Here is a 27,210-nt window from a genome sequence, read left to right as displayed (position 1 = left end):
GTTCCTCAATAATGTGAGACGTTGTGCAGTTCCGATTAGAGCTGCAGTAATCCTGGATTTTTGCTGCTAGAAGCAACTATGTGGATAACGACTACCTACAGAGACTGAAAAATCCAACTTGCAGATTAAAAATATGACAAGTTAAATATTCTTGAGGTCTGCATGGACCCCAGGTGTACTGATGAGGATTAAACATTCAGTAAACGTTAAAAAAGTACGACCTGCAGTCTCTGTTAGGTTGGGACAGTTCAAAGTAGTGAAAACGTGGGGGTGTTCACAGGACAAAAGAAAACGATAAAATGAAAGTTACATTTCTTCAACTAATATTTATTATACAAAAACTGAAAAAATCAACATAAACAGGATTTTTCAAAATGGTCCCAGGTTGTCCCAAATACATGAACACATTTTTCAAACCCACTGGCTGTTTTTAAGGTTCAGAGAGTTGAGCAAATGTTTTCTTCCACCTTATTGTAATGTTTTGGTAAAGATGTACAGATCACTACGTCTTCCAGTTGAAACGCTTGTCAGTGCTCACAGCTGGACAAAATATTTTATCATGTAATGGTTTCGTCACATATTTATGGCATCTAAGTGGTGCAATTTTTTTTAAATACAGGTGACATTTACAGAAAAATGATTTATTTGTGATAAGCTAAAATCCTCCTTGCTTCTATCTCTGCTGCTCTCTATATTTTTTTAAGCCGATGCCTCTGTGTTTGGTTTTTCATCCGTAGCGCAAAATCCACAAAGAGGCCTTTGATTCTGAGTGACTGACACCAAAAGCTCATGTTTACTGCTGATGTTTCCACTGAAACATTCTCTGCCATAATTATCCTCTTTGCACAGCTCTCCACAGGAAAATAAAAAGGCACTTGACAACAAAAATGTGCTCAGAAATGCACACCAGTGGTGTTTTTGTTTCATCGATTACTCCCTTGATGTCCAGGAGATTAACAATCGTGCAGAATAGAAATTTAGCTCCAACAATAGCTGGAGTACTAACAGATGTTCTATGAAATATTAATTGTGTTGTTTGTAGATGAGTCACCCCAGGAAGAGTCCGTTCTAAGTTTTTTCCTTACTCGTCTCCTCTCTGCTCTGTGTAAACACAACCTGCAGTTCAGCCAAATAATTCCTGAATTATTCTCACTTGACAGAGTCAATCAGAATTTTTTATATGCTTATTTTTTATTTACATTTCCACTGGCAGGTTTCATTGCTCAGCGTGTTGAGCAAACATTTAGCTTTACAGTAATAAAATTTATTTGGTACCAAGATGTGCATACAGTACATATTTGCAATACAATAGCTGCAGCAACTAATTCATTTTATGAAATATTAATGATAATTTTTGTTAGTCACCACAGGAGCATCTGTTTTCTCAAATTTGTTTCAATACTGCAAACCTCTCTAGATTTAAATTTCTTATTTACAAGATGTGATTTAAACAGGTTTATTTGGTCAGATTTTTAATGAGATGAGGTTTTAGTGCACAATACAGTGATTTTGATGAAATATCAGCATTTTACGTTTATTTTTGGTTCATTTTTCTAAAGGAATCGACGACACGTTCAAGTATCGTGAGAAGGTTGGTCGAAGCTGAGTCAGTCGTGGTTTCTCAGTTGTGATGTGAAGCCCATCGTTTTTTAATCATGGTTTTGATGTAATATCAGAGTTTAAGGCTCAGAGTTGTCCAATTTTCCCAATGAAAATACATGTCTTGTATCATAAAAATGCTGAAAATCTGCAGACTTTTTCTCTTTTCACAATATGTGGTTCTAGTAAATGGTGTAATCCTGGCCTATTTTTAAAATAACATGCTTTTCAGACCCACTGACAGGTTTCAAGGAACAGAAGATTGAACAAACATTCCATGTATTCGTCCAAATGTATTTGGTTGCAAGATAGCTGCAGTACTAATGTGTATTATATGAAACATTAATGGTATTATTTACAGATGAGTCACCGTGGAGAGCGTCCGTTCTCCTGCCCTCACTGTGAGAAGTCGTATGGCCTGAAACGTGACCTGAAGGAGCACATGGTCCTCCACACTGGGGAGAAACCCTTCACCTGTGAACACTGTGGGAAAGCCTTCGCTCGCCGCCCCTCCCTGCGCATCCACCGCATGCTTCACTGCAGCAGAATGATTTACACGCAGCCGCCAAAGGTAAGGAGGACTTTTCTACACCACTGCTAAGTGCTTGTTCGCTCATCTGTGGTGACATTTTAATATTACAGCTGTTTTAATGAGGAGGACGGGGGGCAGCTAAATGGACTCATTTTTCAACAGCAGCAGCTCTCCTGAAATCTGAACTGACCAACGGGAATAATTTAAATTGCTGCTGCTGCCTCACATTCCTCCCCCCCTGCGGCTATTATAGACTTTCTTTTTTAAAAAAAAGTTTCTGTCTCTGCACCAAATTTTAGAATCCTTCACATCTTTAAATTTGCATGCCAGTCTCATTTTTCCTCCTTGAACATCAGTTTAAAGTTTAAGTATTTATAACGAAGGAAAGAAGAAATGCTGTGCTTGGTGTAAAGATGGAAGAAAGGGAGCAGGGGAATGAAGTGCAGTTAAGGTTTTGGCCTAGTTTGTTTGTCCATGGGCTGCACAGTGCATGTGTGGGTTTTCTCCGGGTTCTCTGGCTTCCTCCAACAGTCCAAAAACACACTGAGGTTAATTGGTGATTGTAAATTGTCTGTAGATGTGAATGCAAGTGTGATTGTTTGTATCTATATGTAGCCCTTTGATAGACTGGTGATCTGTCTAGGGTGTCCCCAGCCTTTTTCCCCTAGTCATGTGGGATAGACTCCAGCTCCTCCAGGACCCTCATGAGAATTAAACAGTGTATAGATAATGGATGGATGTTTGTCCATGTCAGTGTGCCCCTAACAATTCAGCTTCACCCCGACACATGCTGCATGATTTTAAATCTCTGCCCCAGGTGCAGTGCACAGTTTGCCCCAAGCTGCTGGCCAACTCCAGCTCTCTCAGGAACCACATGAGGCTCCACACCGGGGAGAAACCTCACATCTGTCAGCACTGTGGGAAGAGCTTCAGCCAGAAAGGTAAAGTCAAGAGATCCAGGTGCTGTAGTTGCTTCATCAGCAGTCAAGAGTTCTTAGTTTGCAAATGCTGCTCGGCCAGATGTTGCCAACAGATCCACATTTAACCTCAAAACCTGTTATCGTTTAAAATATGACCAAACAGCAGCATTTATCAGAGCTACACACTGTAAAAACAGAGAGAATCATCACATTTTGAACTTTCCAGCGGTCCGTGAAATTGGATAACTATTATCATGCTCGATCATTGTCCTGCCCCATAGGAAATACAAGTGTCGGATACCAAGACTGCACATCATTGCTTTTTACCACAATCTAACAACAGAAAAGGGCTGACCGAACAAATTAAAAGACCTGAACAGTATCTGATGAGAATCTGGAAGACTCTCAGACAAGTTCTGCGAGCTGCAAACTGGTTTGATCGATATACATATAAAAAATGGAAACACCAACACAGTCCTGAGTGTTAAAATATACCAGTATTAGAAAATAATCTTCACACTGAAGGAATCAGGTATAGAAGATGATCCTGGTATAAAAATGTAGGTTGAAAGGAGACCTTTCATTTGCCCATTTGTTCTGATCAACCACATACTGATATGCCCCCTGAAAGTTGACTTAAAAGGCATTTTTTTCTTGTTTTCTCCACTGAATTATCGGAAAACAGAAAACACGTCCAGGGCACCAGTGGTCATTTCTATCCCTCTGTGTTAGAGACAATAAACTGCCACAGTTCTGCTGTTTAGCCTGTGTTGTATCCCATAATATTGCTGCTCAAAGTTTCTCAGGAAAACAAGAAGTTGTCTTTAGATTGTGACACCTGGAGTGGATGTAAATTTGATTTGATTTCAGATGTGTTTTTTCTGCCTTGAAAACTAGATAACTCCTGCACTTTATGAAGTTAAGATGGCTCATAAAAGTAAAAAAAAAAGTTTAAAAAGGCAAAATTTCAACCCATCCCTGTGTACTTGAAGGGCCTGTAACTCTGAAATTATTCATAGTATGAAGGTAAAAATCATTGCATTGCATCATTAAATATATCAAAGTTATTGTAGATGAAAGGAGGCGATCAGGTTGGAGGTACTGATGGATTTTTTATGGATTAATTCTAGTGTAGTCATATATTGTAGAGGTTGTTAAAATAATAAATAGTTTTAGCATTTAGAGCCACAAACAATTGTTGTAAAATAAATAATCAAAAACTAAACATTTATATTTTCATTTTTCTCATAATGCAGAGAAGCCATTTCTAAAGGTTGTGCTGTTTCTATAGAGGTGCAGGACTTTATATTGCACTGGAAATAAGCCAACTGTGAATAAAAATGTGGCAGGAGCAAAAAAAAAAAAACACACTCAGAAACTACTTAGAATTCAGAGGATTAAATTTGCTGCTCCTAAAACCACTCAACCACTTTTTTCAACTGTTTGATGAGAGAAAAAATATTAAAAATCGATTATCACCAGCTGCTTTTACCCAAAATCTGCATTAATTTGTAGTTCATTAAATGTGAGGCATCGATCAGCTGCATATTATCAAACTATCCTCAGTGCAACAGTGAGTTTCTCCTTCTGAATATGATTTTATTGAGCTGCTTCCTCGACTTTTCTCAGCTTGTAGAAAGTCTGAAGTCGTGACGATCTGATCAGTTTCTGCGATTTCAAACGTACATTGTGACGCATGCATCTGCTCATCCTGGAGCTCCTTATATTGCACAATAATGCTCCAAACATTTGCGTCTCTGCTGAAATACATGCTTTTCACATTATTTAACTCTCATAAAAATGTAATAACTTCAACTGACATTACTGGAGGCGCCTTTTTTATTCCAGTCAAGGTGAATTGCGTTCTCTTTAATAAGCTGCAGCAAACTCTATAGAACATGAACTGACCTTGTGGATGCTTATTTAGTTCTTTGAGTCTTACATAAGCTGGAAGCTAAATGTTTATTGCCTTAAACATGGGAAAGAAATGTGTACTTTAAGTGCCCGGCCTTGATTTGTTTGCAGTATGAGTCAATATAACTGATGTTTGAAACCAAAACAACACAAACTCCCTCTTACAAATCAACATTTTAGCAGCTGAAGGTGGCTCGTGTTAGCTAACTGAATAGATTTCCTCTGTTACTGTCATTTTGTTGGCTTTATCTGCTTGTGCTACTGATTATTAAGCTCATTAACGCGTCATTAACGTTACGTATTATTGTTGAAGTTCGTTGCTCACTGGCTCTGAATACACAAACAGGCAAACCATGGGTCACAGGAGGGATGGATGTTGTTTAGGACTTGGGATGGGCGTCATCACGTCTCACCCAAACTAACAATGGAGGGACGCTTCGGCTGACTGGCTTAATGCAGCGTGTGGGAGAAATAGAGATAAACTAAAGCAAGACAAGCTAACAAATGCCGCAGTGAAATAGTTAGCTATAGACTGCATTCTGATTAGTATTATGGAAGATATCGATCTGAGGAAAGTTCGTAGGATCGTAACAAGTGACGGCACGTATGAGCTTTAACCCGCATCACTAGTGGGCAACTCATACACAGGAGCTACAGTCTCCAACACTCCCTGATAAAAGGAAAATGTTTCTGCTGGTACCTGTTCAGAAAAAAATAAGAATACAGATGTATAAATGTTAGCTTGCTGTTGCCGGGAAGGTTCCTGTTATAATGTGATGATTGTGGCTCTGGACTCTGAGGGTAACTTGTTTTTTTTTTGTAACAAACCAGATAAAACATGAATGCCCTTGCAGTGGCAAATAGCTTTGGTTTATTTGATTTCTTTGATTACATTAATGTTTAGGTTGAGATTTACTAGAAATATGTTAAATACTACTGTGTAAAAGGAAGATTGCCGTTAATACACTTTATTTGTTTAAAGTGTTTTTTATTTTGTTCTTTGAGCAGTATAGGGTAATTCAAAAAGAATGAACCGATTTCGTTACACAATATTTTAATAAGGAAAAGCAATAGAAAACTCCAGCCAAGTCACAAGTATTCTACTCACAATCAACTTTTATTTCCTGTCTTACAAGTGTTCAATGTGAGCACCACCTGCAGCACGGGCAACATCAGTGTGGTAAGAGAATTCCTCCCAGACGCATATCAGCATATCATGATCCACTGAGTTGATCGCTGTTGTTATTCGATGCCTTTCGATGACCTTAAACATCAAATAGAAATTGATTGAGAGTAGAACACTTGTGAACTAATGAAATCGGTTCGTTCTTTTTGAATAACCCTGTACTTTATACACTATGCAGAATACACTACTTTTAGTTTCATCATTTAATTTTATATATAACAATATAATTGCAATCAATCACATAACATCAAGCAGTTAGTCACAATTAAAAATTTTAATTGTCAGTTGTCACTACAGACAATTTATCTTGTCACTGATAAGCATTTAAAAAACAAATCGTTCTTCACATAGAAACATTTTTACTTCATTCTTTCTTTCTCCTCCTCAGACAATGATGTGTTTAAACTTTAAAGCACTGGGATGTTGTGAACTGGTGTAAAATGCCCTCCTTTGCTGTCTATTTGTGATTTGCATGAGAAGATTGATTTCTGTCTCTGCTGGTGGCTTTCAGAGAGATCAGTGTTCCTTTGTTTTGTTCTACATGATTTAATTTGACCATTACAAAGCCCGTATTCTGCCATTTAGGTTTCCTAATCTCCCTCAGTCTGTCATATAGCTGTGTTTTTGTGCACGTAAAAGTTCTGAATTAAAAAGACAGGAGCTGAAATGAAGTGAAGAGGTGCAGCAGCAACGCATTTTATGAGAAAAGTAATGTGATTTTTGAACATTAAAGGATGTAAAAATATTGTAAGAGACATTCAAAATGAAATTGCTAAACAATAAAGGTGCAGAATTTGAGCACTTCAACACTTCAACACAGGCTGATGGATGCAGTTGACATCCAAATTCACATCCTTTCTTCTCAGTTATATTGTCCTTAGAGTATTATTGCAGTGAGGTGGCGTGTATATCAAATGAAACAGCATGACTTGACCGTTTCAACAGTCCTATTTGCTTGTCTATGTGACCAAGTATCAGTGAAAGAAGAAAAAAAATTATTGAACTTACCTCAAATTTTATCAGAGTAACAACCTGCATCCATCTTCACACTGTAAGTCTGGTTCTAAGTACTCATTAACTTGTCATTACACAGATATGTTATTATCGAGAGACATTAATACATTTACCTGGTTTGAAATCTCCGCATTGAGCTACTGTCTGTAAACATTCCAGTGAATAACAACATTTAGTTCTGTTAGGCACTAAGGTCGTATTTTTCCCATTTTTTAAGTCACGCTGTATCCCAACATCATGATTCTAGACAATCTGTCTTATACAACCATGACAAGATATTACTACTGCCAACTTTTATGGGGACATACAGCGTCCTCCATAATTATTGGCAGCCCTGGTTAAGATGTGTTCTTTAGCTTCTAATAAATTATGCTTTTTTTCGGAATAATATAGGACCACAATGTAAAAGGGGAAAATTCAACCTTTAATTAAAGTGCATTTTTTCAGTGGGAAAATAATCACACATTAAGAAATAATTCTTTTACATCAAATCATGTGTGCCACAGTTATTAGCACCACTGATGTTAAAAGTTTGTAGAACCTCCTTTTGCCAACAAAACAACACCTGATCTTCTCCTATAATGCATTTTTGTAAAATTTTCAATGTGAGAGTATTGCTTCTGCAATAAAAATTGAATTTATTTTAAGGCTTTCAACACATCTTAGCCAGGGGTGCCAATAATTATGGAGAGCACTGTACATGTAAAAATGTAAAAATTTTTCTTGATCTAAGGGCTAATATAAAAAAATGTGGAAATATTATCATGTCAAATGATGGAAGATCTGTATCACATTAATTACTCTGGAAACCCCCCCCCCAAAAAAAACAAAAACAAAAACGCAATAAAACATGTTGTTATTGACAAAGATAAGCGCTTAAAAGTAAATGTAGTTATATTACCCTAATTTTACCCTAAATTTAAAAAACAGTGAAAAAATAAGATTACCTCCCACACTGCCTCTAGGCACCAAGGTCCTTTTATCACACTTGAACTTGTGTTCAGGTTGTTTTCTCCTGACAGGATCCTTGCTTGTGTTGTATCTACTTTCAGGGGCGGCATGGCTCAGTGGGTAGAGTGGCCGTCTTGTAACTGGAAAGTTTCTGGTTCGATCCTTGGCCCGTCGTGCTCATGTCGAGGTGTCCCTGAGCAAGACACCGAACCCCTAATTGCTCCTGATGGGTCGTGGTTAGCGCCTTGCATGGCAGCTTCTGCCATCAGTGTGTGAATGGGTGAATGTGATGTATCATGTAAAGTGCTTTGGATAAAAGCGCTATATAAATACAACCATTTACACTACCAGTCAAAGGTTTGGACACACCCTCTCATTCAATTATTTTTATTTATTTGTATTATTTTCTACATAATAGATTAATACTGAAGGTTAGTACTTTTTTGTTTACAACATAATTTCATAAGTGTTCTTTTATAGTTTTGATGTCTTCACTGTTAATCTGCAATGTAGAAAATAATTAAATAAAAACCATTGAAGGAAACGGTGTGTCCAAGCTATAGACTGGTAGACTGCTCAGTCGTGTCATTTCCGACGGTTGAAATCTTGAAAAAATTTGTGGCAGAAATCACGGCAACATAGTGGAATGTGACCATTTAATATGCATGTATCAACAAACAAAATGACCTTGTGCTGAGCACAGGCGTCTGTTATGCATGTGTACGTTATGGACGGATACTAAATCGCATGACCTAAATATGTAGCAGGCGGTGAGAATTGATGGGATTCAGAAACACCCCCACAGTTTATTTAATTGTTCCTTATTATATATATTCCTTGTTCCTCATTTCTGATGGATAAGTCTCAATAAGAGGTGGATTTGTAGTAGCATCACAATCATATGATCGTCAACAGACAGCTGATGTAGCGTTCACTTGTTGTCATAGTTATAGTGATGCTATGCCACTATCTCGCAATGATACGGAAATCTTTCACAAATCCCTGGATCCAGACTATAAGCCACATCACTGTGAAAATCTAATAAGTTCGTCCTTGTGTCATTTCTGACCTTCCCTGAAAATGTAATCAAAATCCGTTAGTCCGTTTTTGAGTAATTGTGCTAACAGACAAACAGACAGACAAACAAACACTGATCACCATATAACTCTGCCGTTCCTTGGCGGAGTAATCACTAATATTAAAGGTTGTTTTTGGCAGGTGATTCCATCTGGCAAATTATCAAGCAGAAAATAGTTCATGGATGTGGCAAAAGAATAATGAAATTGGTGCTGTAAATCAGTTGTAGTGAAAAAAAACATACATTTACCTTTAATATACGAGTATTGCAAACAGGTTTTTGAAACTTTGTGTCAGAAAAAAGAGACCACAGCTTTGGGAAAATGGTCCCATACTTCATGAGGACACTCGCTCAGTGAGGCAGTTTTTGACCAAGAAAGACTCAAACATCCTCCTTATTTTACTTTTTTCTCTTCCTTAAATTCCAGTTTGCACTTGAGGGGCCTTATTTCAAATGTGTGTGAAGTGAAGAAAAAGTAACTTCTGAAACTACTAGCTACAAAAGACCTGCGGGACCAGAAATCAGCCGTGTGTCGCTGCAGAAGGAGAATTTATTGAAGTTGTCTTCATTCATTAACAGTCACACCGATACCCCCGAGAATCACCTGAGTTCTTTAAATTACAAGAATCCAGCAGCCTCGCCACAAAGATAGGACTTCTGAGAAGATGAATATCACACATCAAAGCTTTAAAATGTGAAAAGAATACAGAACCCTCTGTCCTTAGATCCACTATTTGGATCGAGGAGTGGGAATAGAAAAAATTATAAATCAATTGGTTCTGAAGCCATATTTCAAAGACAGTGAGTAACTAAGGCAGATTTATTTAACTAAAAGAAATTGTTTGGGTTTTCCCAAGTGCAAATTACATCCCGGAAGCTCCTTTATCAAACACACAGAGATGAAACTGATGTTGATCTTCTCATCTGAGCTCCACTATGAAAGAAAAGTATTTCTTTAATTGTGAATTTGTTATGGTCACACTGATGAGTTAACTCAACATGATTATTTTCAACAAGAGACTATTACACAGCTGAGAGGAGGTGCCCGGCGGTGACCAATCCCTGCAATTTGTGGTTTCATCCATCAAAGTGACAACATCAATTCTGAGAGACAAACTGAGCCTTCACATATTATTTGAAAGCTGAATATTCTCTCTGCCTCGTCCATTAGCTTGTATCCGACTGTTTCTGTCAATGTGTGTCTCAGGGAACCTCGAGTGTCATTTGAGAATCCACAATGGGGAGAAACCGTTTTCCTGCTCCGAGTGCGACCAGACGTTCTCTCAGAAACCAGAGCTCAGCCGTCACATGTTCACCCACACCGGAGGAGGTTTCCTCTGTAGCTACTGTGGAAAATCGCTGAGGGATCCGCACAGCCTGAAGTCCCACGAGAGGCTGCACACTGGAGAAAGACCCCATCGCTGCCCCATTTGTGGGAAAGGTTAGAACAAGATATTAAAACTTAAAAGGGATGAAACAGCTGGAGTTAAGTAATTCTAGGGGGACTTTTGGCCTCATTTTCTCCCATTTGGGAAAGTTTAGGTCCCTCTGCACATCAGTTTCTAACACGGAGTTTGAAAGTTTTTAGTCTTCACAAAGTGAATTTTAACTTGTAGTAAATGGTGGCTCTCTCTGGTATAGGAGGGCCTTCGTTTCACTCAGTGCCTAAGTTCATGCTTGGGGACATATTCAATACATTTGGAGCTGTAACTGTGTTATTCTGTTGAAACTGAGAAGAGTCTTAGAGTGAAAAACGCAGAGAACATAAATTGCTGAACAATGAGTCGATGAAAAAGCCGGTCGGAGGCGTGAAGCTCTCGCTGGCCAATTCTCCTCCAACTGGCCTCATTTATTTTGCTCAGCAGGCTGCTGAAGCTCCGTCCTGCATCCTCAAGCAGAAAATACAAACTACTGATTAGTAGGATGTTCACTTTTTTTTCGAAGCACAAAAAACTTGTTTGCTGGTTTCATTATTGATAAACTCTAAGACGGTTCTATTTTATCCCTTAGGCACAGACAGCAGCATTTTCTCCTCATCTTGTTTTGTTATTGACTGTTTCATACAAGATAGTCTTTTAGTACTGCACAGTTCACGGACAGAGATAATTTCTAATGGTTTTACATACAGTTAATTTACAGTAACTTGCAATATTTGATATCTTTCAGCCGCTTACAGTAAAGTCTATTGCAGCTTTCAGGATTGATTCAGATCAACACAAAATCATTTTAGCTGAAGCTCAGGCAGCTAACTATTGCTTCTCTCACAGTTTGGTGTAAAAGGTTCAGTGATTAATGTGTGTTCTTGACATTTTTTCTCCTTTTACTCTGGACATCTTTTCAGTCTCTGTGTGTTTGAACATAAAAGGTTACTTGTTGAAATTGTGCATTTTCTCCAATGATACAACCTGGACACAAGAACAAATTACATAAAAACATCAGATTCAACAGCACTAATTAATTGATAATAATATATTAATAACTAATAACCTAACTAACAAGTATTTTGGTATTGTAGTCAATGCCCTAGAAACTGCCCCAAATGCTCACAGAACATCAAATGTGGGTTATTCCATGGCTAAAAATAGTCCCAAACAAATGTATTTGATTCTATTTCAGTAATATTGTTATAAATAATTTTAAAAATTCCAATAACTAGCTATTACTTTATAAATAAACCAATATATGTATGTTTTTAAGGCTGTTTTGAGTCTGAATGGGACAAATAGATTTGCTAACAATAAGAAAATGTGGAGCTGCCTCATCCTTTAGATATACTGAATTAAAAACAGGGCAGAATCATAGGAGAAAGTACAATTTGTTTTGCTTTGTAATTAAGAGGAAATTAAACAATTGAAAACCGAAGCTGTGTTGGGATCATCCGCTCACTCACTTGCCAGCTATATAGTGTTTGTCTAGGACAGGGGTCGGCAACCTTTAACACTCAAAGAGCCATTTTGACCCGTTTCCCACAGAAAAGAAAACACCAGGAACCGCAAAATCCTTTTGGCATTTAAAATGAAGACAACACTGCATATATCGCTTTTTTACCTCTATGCCCTTGTTAATCAGTCGTGATTAATTAATTACAAAGCCTCTAATTAGATAGATTCACTTTTTTAATCGTGTCCTTCCACTAATATTTATCTTACTTGGTTAATGTCATTTTTGCTCCTGGACCTCATATGTTACATAATGTTAGCTGGAAATCAATATTTTGCGAAAGTCTATTTAACTTGTAAAATCTATTTATCTTAAGCTAATAACTTTTCTCCGGTAAGTCGCTGCCCTATTTTCCAAGACGACACTCCTCTGACTCTCTGACCTGCTGCCTGGATGCTGGACGTGTTCTTGCGAGTAACGTGTATTACCCTATCAAAGAGTAGATACTGAGCAAGACAATTATCCGTAGTTTACCTTAGTACTCATGAGTACTTTTGACTCAAAGACAAGACGTGTCTTTCTTGGAGTGGAGCTTTAATATACAGGCTTGCCATTCTTGAGTACAAAACGATGTGAAACTACAGGCGTTGCTTCTCCATCTTCTCTGCATCAACTTTGCGCTCTCATGTCACAGGGGAAAACCGCAGCACATCCGGTGGAGTGACACGTCAAAATAAGAGAGGTAATTTCACAATAAAACTCTCTATATTAAAATGCATTGAAACGCGCCTGAAAGGCAGAACAATTTATTTTCCAAAGTTACAGGGAGCCACAACAGAGGGCTGAAAGAGCTGCATGCGGCTCCGGAGCCGCGGGTTGCCGACCCCTGGTCTAGGAGATAAAGCCAGACCGCTGCTGATACGTTTCCAACAAATAAACATCAGAACATCTGCCATAACACTGATATTTTTGGATCAGTAATCGACATCACTCTCCACAGCATTGAAATAAAGCTTTATAAACACAAATCTGTGCACATCCAGTGTTATATAGAACACAAGCATGATAGGAACTGCAGCTCTAACTATGTGGTTATAAACTTCTGAACATCCTGCACATGTGTATGTAAAAGTTGCGATGGAAATCTTACTAGATCAGACTTAGTAACATTTCTGTATTACTGTCAACACAGCCAAGTCTGAACTGCATGCGATCACATTAACGAATAGGCATGTAGCGCTTAACACATTTATTAGATCACCTATCATAAAACGAGAAAACACAAATATTTTAGAAATCTGTCAAAAACCTGTTTCAAACTAAAAAATGGATAGTTCTTTATTAGGCAAATAACAAACTAGAACAACTAAATAGTCCTTACTCACACATACTACCCAAAAAGCTTAATATTTGAATTTCAACTGAACTTTGAACCAGAGTGAGGAATTTTAAACTGAATTCATATTTTTATGGCCAAATTTGAACCAGCACACTGGAATCCTCTAAAAAGTCAGAAAACAATCCTGAAAAACTTACAAAAAATATTTTTTCCTGTTCATTAATACAAGAAAATATCTGTAATTTGGTATCTCAATCAAAAACATTAATCTGCTTTATTATTTTTTTCTGCTTTTTTGTAAAACAGTACTTTTGAAAATTCAACAACAATAATTATATTTTAGCATTAAAGATATCATTTTGTTTAAATAGCTCGCACATACTGGCGAATTAACCATCCCAGAAACATATTTTGACAATAATACTGTTAATTTATGTATGTTTTATTTATTTTAAAAACGGGACAGTTTGTAGTAATGAACATTTTCTCGTAAATACAACAGATTACAGCCGTACTTCTAATTTCCATCTCAAATCCAATTAGCAGGTTAAAAATAAAAAAATACAAATAACATATCGTAACTGAACTAAGACATACAAAAAAAGGAAAACAAGCAGTAACACATAGTGCACATCAACCGACAAAAGCACCACATATATCCCTCTGACACTATTTAATTAAATTAAATTTTATTTATATAGCGCCAATTATAGTCAAATTGTCTCAAGACGCTTTACAGAACCCATGTGCCTGAACCCCCAGAGCAAACCCTAAGGCGACAGTGACAAGAAAAACACCCTTTTAACAGGGAAAAAAACCCTTGATAACTAGTATTGCACATTTCCCATTGTCACTATTGCTCATGATCCTTTAACAATATTACACACGATTGTATTGCACAAAGCCCATGTCTACACATTTAAAAGAAATTCTGGAGAGTCCTCAAGAACAAGCCCCTTTATTACTGTGAAGAAGACAATCAATAACAGCTCAGGTAACTGGGACTCACCAAGAATAACTGTAAACCAGATCTTAGTTTATTTTGTTGATTCCAGCTGTATGTAGGAGTCTTTCCTCTAAGTCCATTAATTACTTGCAGCAGGATCCGTATACATGTCTTCAAAGAGAGAATTGTGTGCATATAGCAGCAATAGAGATAAACTTAGTAATTACTTATAATTCAGAATTATTCCCGCCATGGAGACGGGATCGATCAGGGTATAACAGCAGATCACATTGTGAACTTTACTTCAACTCAGACAGGTGAGCTTTTCCCAGCTATCCTCAGACTGAGTCTTGCAGTTGTTGGAACATTTATATTTTTCTTACTTTACTGTTGGTAAAGAAGTAATTAGATTATCAGGAAACATGGACAGAATTTTCTTTGTTTAAGAAAACCTAAATAAAGTAGGCTGTTTGTTATTTGAGCAGTTTGATAGGCTGATTTTGTTTACTAGCGCAATATTATGTTTTATACATCACTTGTACTGTACCAACTCCTGTGAATGACAAATACAGTCCTCTCTTGTGGCCGGTATGTTGGAATGAAGCTATGAGTAGAATTTAAAGTGCCTGAATGACTGAATGTTGCCGTTTTAACAGATATACGAAGCAGCAATATTACTCTCCCATGTCTGAAAAGGGCTTAACTGGACGACATCTTTCTGTTAAAAGGATGTTTTCTCCTGCTCAAAGAGCTGCTCAAAGGGAATAATTTGTTTGGTCTTCACCTTATGTTGTGAAGAGCACTGAGCTGGAGTATGTTGTGAATAAGTGCTATATAAATGCATTAAAGTCACTTTCATGCTGGCTTTGCTTTTCATCTTTACATCTGTCTTTTATATACAGGCGCTTGTTGCAAGTTGATGCAAATTTTAAGCTGTTTTCCTAACCGATAGCCTGCCACTTTAACAATCAACAATTAGTATAGTGTTAAATGAAAAAAGCTCTAAGGCCATTTTTCCATGTGTTAATAAAGTTGTAATTAGCCATGGGTGCTTGGTATTTACCGCAAATCAGCTCACTTTCATTTGTCACAGGATCATTGCTCTGTTTTGTATAGGCTTGAAATTTACACAAGAACAGTTTCCAGAAGTCATTACCTGCTACAGAAGTCTCTGTCATGGTGGCCTCTTACTAGCTGCATTGCTCTTGGCCCAACAAATACTGAAAACCACCCATCATTGAGGCAAATTTGGGGGGTTTTCTTCACTGATGGTCAACCTTGTCATCAATTATTAAACATTCCATTGTTAAAGTGAATAAAGTCTCTGGAGGCCTTTAAAGGGGAACTTCGTTTTTTTTCCAACCTGGGGTCTGTTTCCATATGTAATTTCATACATGTGAGTGATGGAGAAATGAATTTTCGACATAGCTCCAGTATTTAGCCAGGCAGGCAGCTTAGTAGCTCAGCTAGCAGCTTGGCTAGCAGCTCGGCTAGCAAAAAGTATGGGGGAGCTGCCCCCCCCCCCCCCCGTCAAAGTCTGCTCTAACGTGCTTTTTGCCCCACACTGACCGGCTCAGATAGTCTCAATGAGTGTCCCACAACATACTAGAGATGAGAAGTGAACGAAAACCTCCACATTACCTGGCGATCGCTCTTTGTTGTGGTCTGTATCCAAATCTCAGGAGGCTAGAAAGCAAATCTCGTTCCGAAATCGCGCGAGAGCTCGCGCCAAAACCGGTGTTTTGGCACGAGCTCAGGTCTGTTATTCTGTATGCTACAAAACTATTCTAGATGAGAGGCATCAACTGTTCGCTGTAATTCATAGTGTCTTCATTAGCCACACAACTGCATTAATGCTGTCCTCAATAAAATATGTTTACATTGTCAAGGCCATTAATGGGTACAGAAGTCATTGTTATGGTGGCCCTTTGCTAGCTAAACCCCCACGGTACTTACGCAAATTTGAAATCAATTTTTCGGGCAGTTAGGGCAAATTTCTTCACCGATGGTCAACCTTGTCATCAGTTATTAATCATTCCATTGTTAAAATGAATAAAGTCTCATGGTGGTTTTTCTGTATGCTAGAAATGTTGTATTTCTAGCATACATGTCTTTTGTTGACAAGCATCAGCTGTTCACCATAGTTCATGGTGTCTTCATTAGCCACACAGCTACAGTAAGGCTGTTGTCAATAAAAATAGGTTAATCAATCAATCAAAATTTATTTGTAGAGCACTTTACAACATAAAAGAAGACCAAAGTGCTTTCCAACAGCATAATAAAACAAAACAATTTGGATTACTATAAAACCATAGAATCCATAAAAAACATAAAACTACGAAAGCCATAAAACACTCTGGAGGCCATTAATCCATACAGACGTCGTTGTCATGGTGGCCTGTTGCTGGCTAGACCCCATTAATACACTCAGACACATAAACATGTTCTTTGATTTTTCCTTTTCTTCTTTAGGCTACACATTGGCCACCAAACTGAGGAGACACGTAAGGTCATCCCACCTCAAAGAGAAACCATACAGCTGCTACTGTGGAGCTTCTTACACTGTGAGACAAAGTCTGCTGAGACACCAAGCTCAGCATAGGACAGAGGGAGAAACTCAAACTGAGATGGAAGGAGGACATAGAGACGAGAGCTCCAATAAGGAGGTGGCACCAGAGTTTGGCTCCAGTCATCCAAAACCGATCAGAGGAAGACCCAAGAAGAACTCGCTTCCTCAAGAGGAAGTAGAGAAAGACAGAGGGGAAGTAAGGCGGAGACGATGGCGAAGAAAAGTTGAGAAGTTTAAGACAGGTGAGACGTCAAGAGATGGTGATGTTTCAGGTAACGTCCAACATGCCGTCGTATACGTCCACACGGATGACCTGTCCACGTCGAGCTCCGCCCCTCTGCTGCTCACCTCGGAGGCCTCACTGCCTGCAGGGTCGGGGCAGGAGCTAGTGGAGGTGGTGATATCGGAGTCTGCAGAGCAGTGCATTGTGGTCCACGGAGAGCCGGCGGTGGGAGAACTGCTGATCCTACAGGACGAAGGACTCTGCTCGGTGGCTCAGACAGTGGAGATAAACACAGTGTAGCCTGAGATCTGGAGGACGTTTTCCTGATTAATACATCTCAGTTAACTTTGTAATCAACATTTTTTTATTCCTCATCTTCCTCACACAACCTCGTCTACATTTTCTTCAGTTTCTTATTATTTACCAAATTGCCTTTGAACAACCTCTACAGAACAGATGGGAAGTCATTAGGTATGATTAGCTGCTGGTTACACATAAAGGCATGGAGAGAAATACCAATAACAGCTGCGATACGTCTTACTCAAGAACAAAAGAGGAAAAGCTGGTCTGTTTTCGGCCTGATCTCTGAGCTTCTTCAGGGATAGAGTCCTCCTGTAGTGACTGTAACGTCGTTTGATTCTGAGCAGCCGACACACAAAACTGACATTTACTGTCGATTCAACCACTTAAGCTGTCAGATTCCATTGAGGTTGCAACAGAAAATGCCTCAGCTTGACATTAGGTCTTCTGCATTTAGTCAGTTATTACCCGGAGATAAAAGAAACAAATGAAACTGCACAACACACTCAGACATTCAACTTACTGTATGTAAGTCTCAGTCCACATGTGAAATCCTTGTGCTCCCACGCAGGTGTTTTCATTTAATCTTTTCAGACCTTTTCTCAAGTTGAAGGTGGTAACCAGCCTCCATGGATTTCAAAAGGTGTAAAGTCCCACCTTAACATGGTCTGTGTGCTCCCACACAGTCCTGAGAGGTCTGATCAACACAGAATAATTTAAATCACCTGCAGGTTTGCCACAGACTGTATATAAAAGATAAATGTTGCAGCTATGATGTTGCCCACTGGTTTGTGGGCTACAGCTTTGAAACTTCGAAATTGAACACATTGTTCCATTGAATCTGCCTTTTTTTGTTGTTTGTTTTCCTCCAAATTGAATCATGAGTTACAAATTGAGCGACATGCTGTACTGAAAGAAATTTGAAACTAGTGACAGAGACCATAAACTTATTAGAAAAAAAAAGAGGTAAAAGTTGAGAATTTGGCTCATTTTCTCATAGACTTCCTCGCACTCTGACTTCTTTGTGTAAACAGGGGAGTCGCCCCCCTTTTGGCTAGGAGAACAAATGCAGATTTAAGTTCCTTCCGTTCTGGCTTCACTTTTCAGACCCAGTGGTTGCATCTGTCTTTCATATACAGGCTTTGGTTGCAAGTACAGATGCAAATTGTAAACATTTTTCTTACGCGATGGTCTGCCACGATAACAATCAACAATCAGTTTGTACAGTGTTGAGTGAAAAAAAGCACAATGTCCATTTTTCCATGCGTTAGTAAAGTCGTAATTAACCATGGATGCTTGAAATTTACCGCAAATCAGCTCAATTTCATCAGTCCCCAGATCATTACTGTGGTTCACGTTGACTTGAAATTTACACAAGAACAATGTCTGGAAGCCATTTACTGCTCCAGAAATTACTGTCATGGTGGCCTGTTGCTAGCAAGCGATAGCCTGCCACATTACCAATCAACAATCTATTAGTATACACTATCCTTCAAAAGTTTGGGGTCACTCAGACAATTTCATGTTTTCCATGAAAACTCACTTTTATTCCTGTGCTAACATAATTGCACAAGGGTTTTCTAATCATCAATGAGCCTTTCAACACCATTAGCTAACATAATGTAGCATTAGAACACAGGCGTGATGGTTGCTGGAAATGTTCCTCTGTACCCCTATGGCGATATTCCATTAAAAATCATCTGTTTCCAGCTAGTCATTTACCACATTAACAATGTCTTGACTGTATTTCTGATTTATTTAATGTAATCTTCATTTAAATAAACCGCCTTTCTATCAAAAATATGGACATTTCAAAGTAACCCTAAACTTTTGAACGGTAGTCTCAGTTAAAAAAAACAAAAAACATAATGACCATTTTTCCATGTGTTAATGAAAAATGTAAATAGCACAATAAAAAACTGGTAATGGAGACACCTAAATTTCAAAAAAGGACTAAAATATCGCTAAAAAGTTTTTACGCTCTCATAAGGTGGTTTTTCAGACGTTTCGATATTGAAAAATATCGCAAAAGTGCAATGGAAACACTTTTTCTGCAATTATACGTCACCAGACGTGACGTCCCTGGTCACATGACCAGTTCTCTCGGAGTAAACATGGCGCGGTACGTGTGAACAGAAGAGGAGACCGAGACTTTTCTTGCCATTATTCTTGAGAAAAACATCACTGCCATACTAGACAGCAAACAGCAGAGGAATGTGTTATAAGGAGATAGAAGCGGAAATGAGGGTTTTGGTTTTGGTTTTGGGCGTCCATCTTCCTGCAGTGAAATCTTGCGGGATGATATTTTACGAGAGTTATGATGCTTCTGCCCAGAACAACCTTCAATGGAAACACGTTCAAAGCGCAAATATACTTTATCGAAATTTTAGAAATATCGCTTTTATTTTGCGAAAAACTGTAATGGAAACCCAGACATAGAGAGAACTGTCTACATCTAAATGTCAGTATTAGAAAGTCTGCTCAATAAAGAGACTTTTTTTTGCACAATAATGAAAAGGACCTGGAGAATGGTTGCTCACACAATTTATTTTGAAACAAATGGGTTACTGAAAGGTTGGAGAGATTTCCGGGTGCTCACGTTTTCTCGGGTTTTAAGGCACTCACCATGTAATTGCAAAGTCTCCAGTCTGAGGTTGGAAAGAGGACTAATGTTGCATGTCATCCCTCATCTCTCCCCTGACATCCTGTCACCTTCCTCCTGTCTGCTCTCAAAGGGAACAGAAGTGCGTCATGAAACTGCTCAGGTTAGGAAGCGGTAATAAAAGATATCAAAAAGAAGCATAATTTAGGATCATAGCTGGTTCTGGCATTGTTACAAGTTAACAAAGCAAAATATGAGTCACAAGTTTTAAGACATTTTTGTTTTGTAGATTGAATTTTAAAGAGATGAAACTATTATTCTTATCAGTCTCTCTACGAAAACCCTTAATGATAAACTGAAAACATGTTTGTAGAACATTAAACAAATTCATTAAAAATCTAATGAAATTAAACAAGTAATCTCTTTGCCGTGGCACTCAAAATGTGGGCAGTTGCATTTGTTTGCTTTAATACTCTGTATTTTAAATGGAGTCTCACCTGTGACAAATTGAATTTATTGAGTTTAGAAAGACACCCATCAGCTCCACTGTACGTCAGCGCAAAAATAAACGAGCCACAATGTAAGTCTAGTAAATCATAGATCAGGATGACAGTTTAAAACAATTTCTAAAGCTTTGAGTGTCCATAACTGTGAAATGGGCAGAGTTTGGAAAAACCAGAACTCTTTGTAGAATCGGTCATCTGGACAAACAACAGAGGGAAAGGGACTCAACAGTCACCTGAACCATAACTTCAGAGGTCCTCTGCAAAGATGGAAGGATGACTTCATCCAGGCAGAGCAGCTGGATGAAGCCACTCTGAGATGCATAACAGCCTGTTTGGAGCTTTTCAAAGCGCGTTTAACTGCATTCTGAGACAGAAAATTCAGTCTTTAGAAAGACACCAAGCCTCATGTTTGCTGAGCACTGTCCACCTCCTGCTATGGCAATCCCTACAGCGAAGTATGGTAGTTGCATCATCAATTTGGAATACTGTATATTATATAGGACAAATGAAGTCCTTTACATACCATAGAATATGCATATAATGGTTTTATGGGTGTTAGATTTCACCCTGTAATTGCTGCCAAACTACATAAAATAAATGAGAGATTTCAGTTTGTAATTTTCTATAGATTTGCAGTATTTTATTCTGTTATTATTTTGTGTCATTGGGAGTAGATTAGTGGATAGAAATGGCAGATTTAAAATTTTACATACATTTTTTAACACGATGTAGCAAAGGGATCTGTATATTTTATGTATATTTCTATGATATTCAGACAACAATTACTTTTTTTTTTAAAAACTGAATATCTTTGGTTTGTGGAAAAAACAAGATATTTGATTCTTTGAGAAGCACATTTTTTTCAATCAAACAAATGACAGATAACGTGAGAAAATAATCCACAGCTTAATCGACAGTGAAAACAGCTGTTATATCCAGCCTTAATAACATGAAAAGTAGTATTTAAATGTACTTCAGATTACATGTAGTTTCATTTAATGGTTACCAACCGTTAAGCACCTTAATGGCCAGTTCTGTACTGACTCTAAATATACAACGGAATAACCATGATTGTAGTTCTGTCAAAAACTACTAAAACTATACATCCAGTGAGGCTGAAGCTCGTCCCCATTCCATCGATTAGAGCTGTTTTGTTCTGCCTCAGCAGAGACACGAAGCGCTCTAACACTTAGCTGGAGATAATGCATAGCCTTTCTCATGTCGCTGAAAGTGGAGACGAGCCACAGCATGTTTACAACTGTAAACAAAACAAAAAAAAACCTCCAAACGAGCAGATTTTAAAAGCTAATGGATATGTGACGCACAGAGAGAAGGAGACAAAAAAAAAAATCGATTAATTTTTCATTGCACCTGCAGTTACAGAACCAGGAGCAGCTCTCAGCCTGCAGGTAAAGGTTTGTTTGTGGTTTAAAATTTCTGAACTTCTTTAAAAAGAAAAGTACAAAGAACAGAAGAGCGGTGAAGTGGTTTTTTTTGTGGTTCTACACTTATTTTAAAACGTAATTGTTAAGTGTTGATGGAAAAGGTGCACTCTTGTCAAACCGTGTTGCATTTCAAAGCCACCTAGACAAACCTTTCCATGTATTTTTCAATACTTCTGGGGAACTGAGTTTTAGTTAAAGGAAATCCTACTGCTGCACTATTCACCAATGAGGCATCACATTATGACCACTGACAGGTGAAGTGAATAGCATTGATTATATTGTCACTATGTGGTGTTCTGTTGGAAAATATTGGATTTTGGCGTCCATGTTGATGAGAGTTAAACACCCCAATAAACATTGTCCCTGAACAAACACACTCCTTCATGCAAATGGTAATCCTACACACGTGGACAAAATTGTTGGTACCCCTCAGTTAAAGAAGGAAAAACCCACAATTCTCACTGAAATCACTTGAAACTCACAAAAGTAACAATAAATAAAAATTTATTGAAAATTAAATAATCAAAACAGCCATTACTTTTGAATTGTTGATTAACATAATTATTTAAAAAAACAAACTAATGAAACAGGCCTGGACAAAAATGATGGTACCTCTATAAAAGATTGAAAACTATTTGACCAGAGTGACATGATTAACTCAGGTGTGTCATTTAATTGACATCACAGGTGTTTCCAAACTCATAATCAGTCAGTCTGCCTATTTAAAGGGAGACAAGTAGTCACCCTGCTGTTTGGTGAAAAGGTGTGTACCACACTGAACATGGACAACAGAAAGCGAAGGAGAGAATTGTCCCAGGACATCCGAAAAAAAATTATAGACAAACATCTTAAAGGTAAAGGCTATAAGACCATCTCTAAACAGCTTGAAGTTCCTGTGACAACAGTGGCTCATATTATTCAGAAGTTCAAGACCCACGGGACAGTAGCCAACCTCCCTGGACGTGGCCGCAAGAGGAAAATTGATGACAAATTGAAGAGACGGATCGTTGGAATTGTATCCAAAGAGCCCAGAGCAACCTCCAAAGAAATTAAAGGTGAACTCCAAGGCCAAGGTACATCAGTGTCAGATCGCACCATTCGTCGTTGTTTGAGCCAAAGTGGACTTCATGGGAGACGACCAAGGAGGACACCACTGCTGAAAAAAACTCATAAAAAAGCGAGAGTGGAATTTGCAAAAATGCATGTTGACAAGCCACAAAGCTTCTGGGAGAATGTCCTTTGGACAGATGAGACCAAACTGGAGCTTTTTGGTAAGGCACATCAACTCTATGTTCATAGACTCAAAAACCAAGCATACGAAGAAAAGAACACTGTCCCTACGGTGAAACATGGAGGAGGCTCAGTAATGTTTTGGGGCTGCTTTGCTGCATCTGGCACAGGGTGTCTTGAAAGTGTGCAAGGTACGATGAAATCTGAAGACTATCAAGGCATTCTGGAGAGAAATGTGCTGCCTAGTGTCAGAAAGCTTGGTCTCAGTTGCAGGTCATGGGTCTTCCAACAGGACAACGATCCAAAACACACAGCCAAAAACACCCAAGAATGGCTGAGAGAAAAGCGTTGGACTATTCTAAAGTGGCCTTCTATGAGCCCAGATCTGAATCCCATTGAACATATGTGGAATTAGCTGAAACATGCCATTTGGAGAAGACACCCATCAAACCTGAGACAACTGGAGCTGTTTGCTCATGAGGAGTGGGCCAAAATACCTGTTGACAGCTGCAGAACGCTCATTGACAAATACAGAAATCGTTTAATTGCAGTGATTGCCTCAAAAGGTTGTGCAACAAAATATTAAGTTATGGGTACCATCATTTTTGTCCAGCCCTATTTCATTAGTTAGTTTTTTTAAATAATTATGTTAATCAACAATTCAAAAGTGATGGCTGATTTTGATTATTTAATTTTCAATAAATTTTTATTTATTGTTACTTTTGTGAGTTTCAAGTGATTTCAGTGAGAATTGTGGGTTTTTCCTTCTTTAACTGAGGGGTACCAACAATTTTGTCCACGTTTGTAAATGTCACTGGTCTACCCCCTCAAGAAAATGCACCCCACCACTTTGCAAAGGCATCAAACAATCAGTAACATCTTGGAGAACATGACAGTCGCCCAAGATGTTGATCTGACCTCCAAACTTCATAGACGTCATTCTGATCAAACAACAGGATGCAGTGGAACGAGTTTGATTCCCAGAAGCCCCACTGTCCAACCCAGAGTATCTAAAGGGTCCACTGTCATCATCCTGGTCCAGACCCAATAGTGCCGCTTTTCCACTGGCATCTACTCAGCTCAACTTGGTTTGTGAGGTTTTCCATTAGGATGTAGTACCTAGTACAAAGGCACTATTTTAGTACCTGCTCGGCCGGGGTTCCAAGCAAGCTGAGTTGAGTCGATAATGTGACGTCTACAGAGTGCCGTTCACTGATTGGACAGGGAGTGACGACCCATGATAGCGACTCCTTCACAAAAACCGGTAAGTGTTTTGTGACTTCAAGAAACTTTTACATTACTTATCCTATTGGTGGAAAGCTCACTTTAGACAAGCACGTAGATTTTGAAAGTAACATTATTGTCTCCTGTATGCAGACGATAAGCTAGCTAGTTTGCCATCAATGCCAACTCCGCAGCCGAGCCGCTGTGCTATGACGACTCCACCCACGATGAGGTGGTACTCAATTGTAATGGAAAACAACCGAGTTGAACTAAGTAGGTGCTAGTGGAAAAGTGCCTTAGGTCACCCTGAGAGGTCCTCTGGTCCAGGACCAATGGTTCAGAGCATTTTTGACCACATAAGGGGGACCAATACGATATTAGGCAGGTGGTCATAATGTTATGCCTGTTGTCTGTTGTGTACATGCAGTGTTGTTGTACTGTTCCTACTTTCTTTGTACCAACAGTTTGTGTCTCCTGCACCGCCTCCGTGCATAAAGTCAGGGATCAAAACCATCCAACACCTTTAGGATGAACTCCGACTACAAGCAGGAAGAAATGGGTAACCAATGACCAGTTCACAGCTCGCGAACCCTTCATTGAATCTTTCTTATGCAGTCTCTTTTAGATTTGAAAACATCCTGCAGATTCTCACAGGAAGAGGGAGAACAGTAAGTCCCTTTATTTTTCTATCTACTGTATAGTATGTTACCTCTCTGAACCCAAAGCAGTTTCTGAGCTTTTTTTTTTACTCAGTTTTCATTGCAGCAAAAGTCCAGTACAACTATAGACAGCACATCTATGGCTTAAGTAGAGAAATCTCACGTTTTCTGTGCAGTATGACAAGGATATCATAAAACAAAGTGAAAGATTAATTTATTCTCACAAATTTAAACTAACATATTCAGCACAGATGTTGCCAACACTGGATGAGAAGTGCCTCCACCTGCCTATTTACAACCTCCACAAACGGCATGTACACTACTCTAATCATTAACGCTTAACAAGATATTTCACCGTGCTAAACAGCTAAAATGTCACAAACCCCCCCAAAAATTTACTTTAAATATCTTTGAATATGTATTTTGCAGAAATTCTATGATACTGGAATCAACATGTACAACCTTTTTTTCAAGTTGTACAGCTTTTTATTGGCAAGTCTTTGAATGAAACATGAGGAGTAAAGTGGTTTTGATGAAATATCCTAATTTTAAGCTTGGATTCAGTTGATTTTCCAGATGGAACAGTTTGTCTCACATGATTAATTCAAGGACCATTACAAAAGTTAAAATTCTGTTTTTAGTTATTTTTTTGCTCTGACAAAGGTATAATTTGGACAATTTTTGTAAACATAGTTTGCTTTTCAAACACGCTGACATGTTTTGGGTTTTACAAGGTTAAAGTAAGAACTTGTAGCGTTTTTTTTTTTACCCCTCTGTAGACCCGCAACTATTGACAAGAACAGTTGTGGATTGATGAGACATTTGAAAGGATTCTTATCAGAAAAGCAGATTGAGAACTGAATTCAGATTTAATAAAATACTATCCAAAGCTACTCGTCTCCTAAAACCAGTTTTAGACATCTGGAATCACTGTAACCAGGTTCAACATCTCCACAACAGCTGAGTAAAGGCTGGACTAAAAAATTTGCACTGATCTGTTGACATCACGCCTTCACTGTGATCTTACAGGACCAGTGTTAGCATTTTTTTCCCTTATCTTGGTGGTGACATTGACTTGGGTGGATTATTATAATCTTGGGCTACATTCTTGCTGTTTCCACCTACAAGTTGTTTGCCTACATTTCAGCAGCAGCGGTAGTGACGCACAGCTTGTGGAGGCAGTTAGAACAGGCTATTTTAAACACTCAATTGCTGCAATTTGAGTCGGAAGTCCGTCATTAGTGAGACTAATGTGAGACATGACAACATGACAAATTGAATCCATCATAATACAGTCAGCAAGACCTCATAAAATTTCAGTCATCATTATGATTATTTTCAAGATGCTTATATACTGTGAGAAGATTAAAATTTTATGAGAAGTAGTTGTAATAATTATGACAGATTCTATTTGATCATTGATGCTCTTTCTCATATGTCTTCTTAAATGTATATCTGCAGGTTCATCTACATATGTCTCCTGCAAGAGTTTGGAGATGTGGATATATGGATTTTAGAAATGCAGTTTGGTGCTTGGAGGTTTAGTAAAGAATAATATTTTTCACATTTATTGGTAAAGTTTTGCAACACATTGAGAATTCTAATGTTTGGGGCGACTACATAGAGTGTTCTCTAACTTTGCATGTTATTGGGATTCATGTCTTCCTATAGTATTTAGAAATGTGACTGGTTGCAGAGTTATAGTTGCTGCTTTTTTACGATGATAAGTTACCAGCACTAAAATCTTGCTAACTGTAGTTTTTACAAGTACAGTGCCTTGTGAAAGTATTCGGCCCCCTTGAACTTTTCAACCTTTCGCCACATTTCAGGCTTCAAACATAAAGATATAAAATTTTAATTTTTTGTCAAGAATCAACAACAAGTGGGACACAATCGTGAAGTGGAATGAAATTTATTGGATATTTAAACTTTTTTAACAAATAAAAACCTGAAAAGTGGGGCGTGCAATATTATTCGGCCCCCTTGCATTAATGCTTTGTAGCGCCACCTTTTGCTGCAATTACAGCTGCAAGTCGCTTGGGGTATGTCTATCAGTTTTGCACATCGAGAGACTGAAATTCTTGCCCATTCTT

At 38.3% G+C, this 27,210-nt stretch overlaps 1 protein-coding gene across 1 annotated transcript in view; it reads left to right on the top strand.

The window, feature by feature from the left end:
* The window catches only part of znf408 (zinc finger protein 408), a 41,207-nt gene extending 20,030 nt beyond the window's left edge, over positions 1–21,177 (top strand). The window contains exons 6-9 of the mRNA XM_051944405.1: positions 1,961–2,170; positions 2,949–3,072; positions 10,402–10,635; positions 16,832–21,177. Of these exons, the coding sequence (XP_051800365.1) occupies positions 1,961–2,170; positions 2,949–3,072; positions 10,402–10,635; positions 16,832–17,451 (1,188 nt within the window). The 3' untranslated portion in view covers positions 17,452–21,177. The remainder of the gene's footprint in view (positions 1–1,960; positions 2,171–2,948; positions 3,073–10,401; positions 10,636–16,831) is intronic.
* The last annotated feature ends 6,033 nt before the right edge of the window (positions 21,178–27,210 follow it).

Source organism: Acanthochromis polyacanthus, chromosome 2 (assembly GCF_021347895.1).
Source record: "Acanthochromis polyacanthus isolate Apoly-LR-REF ecotype Palm Island chromosome 2, KAUST_Apoly_ChrSc, whole genome shotgun sequence".
Classification (NCBI taxonomy): domain Eukaryota; kingdom Metazoa; phylum Chordata; class Actinopteri; family Pomacentridae; genus Acanthochromis; species Acanthochromis polyacanthus.
The sequence above is the reverse complement of the archived record's forward strand: the minus strand, read 5'-3'. Positions and strand labels throughout refer to the sequence as shown.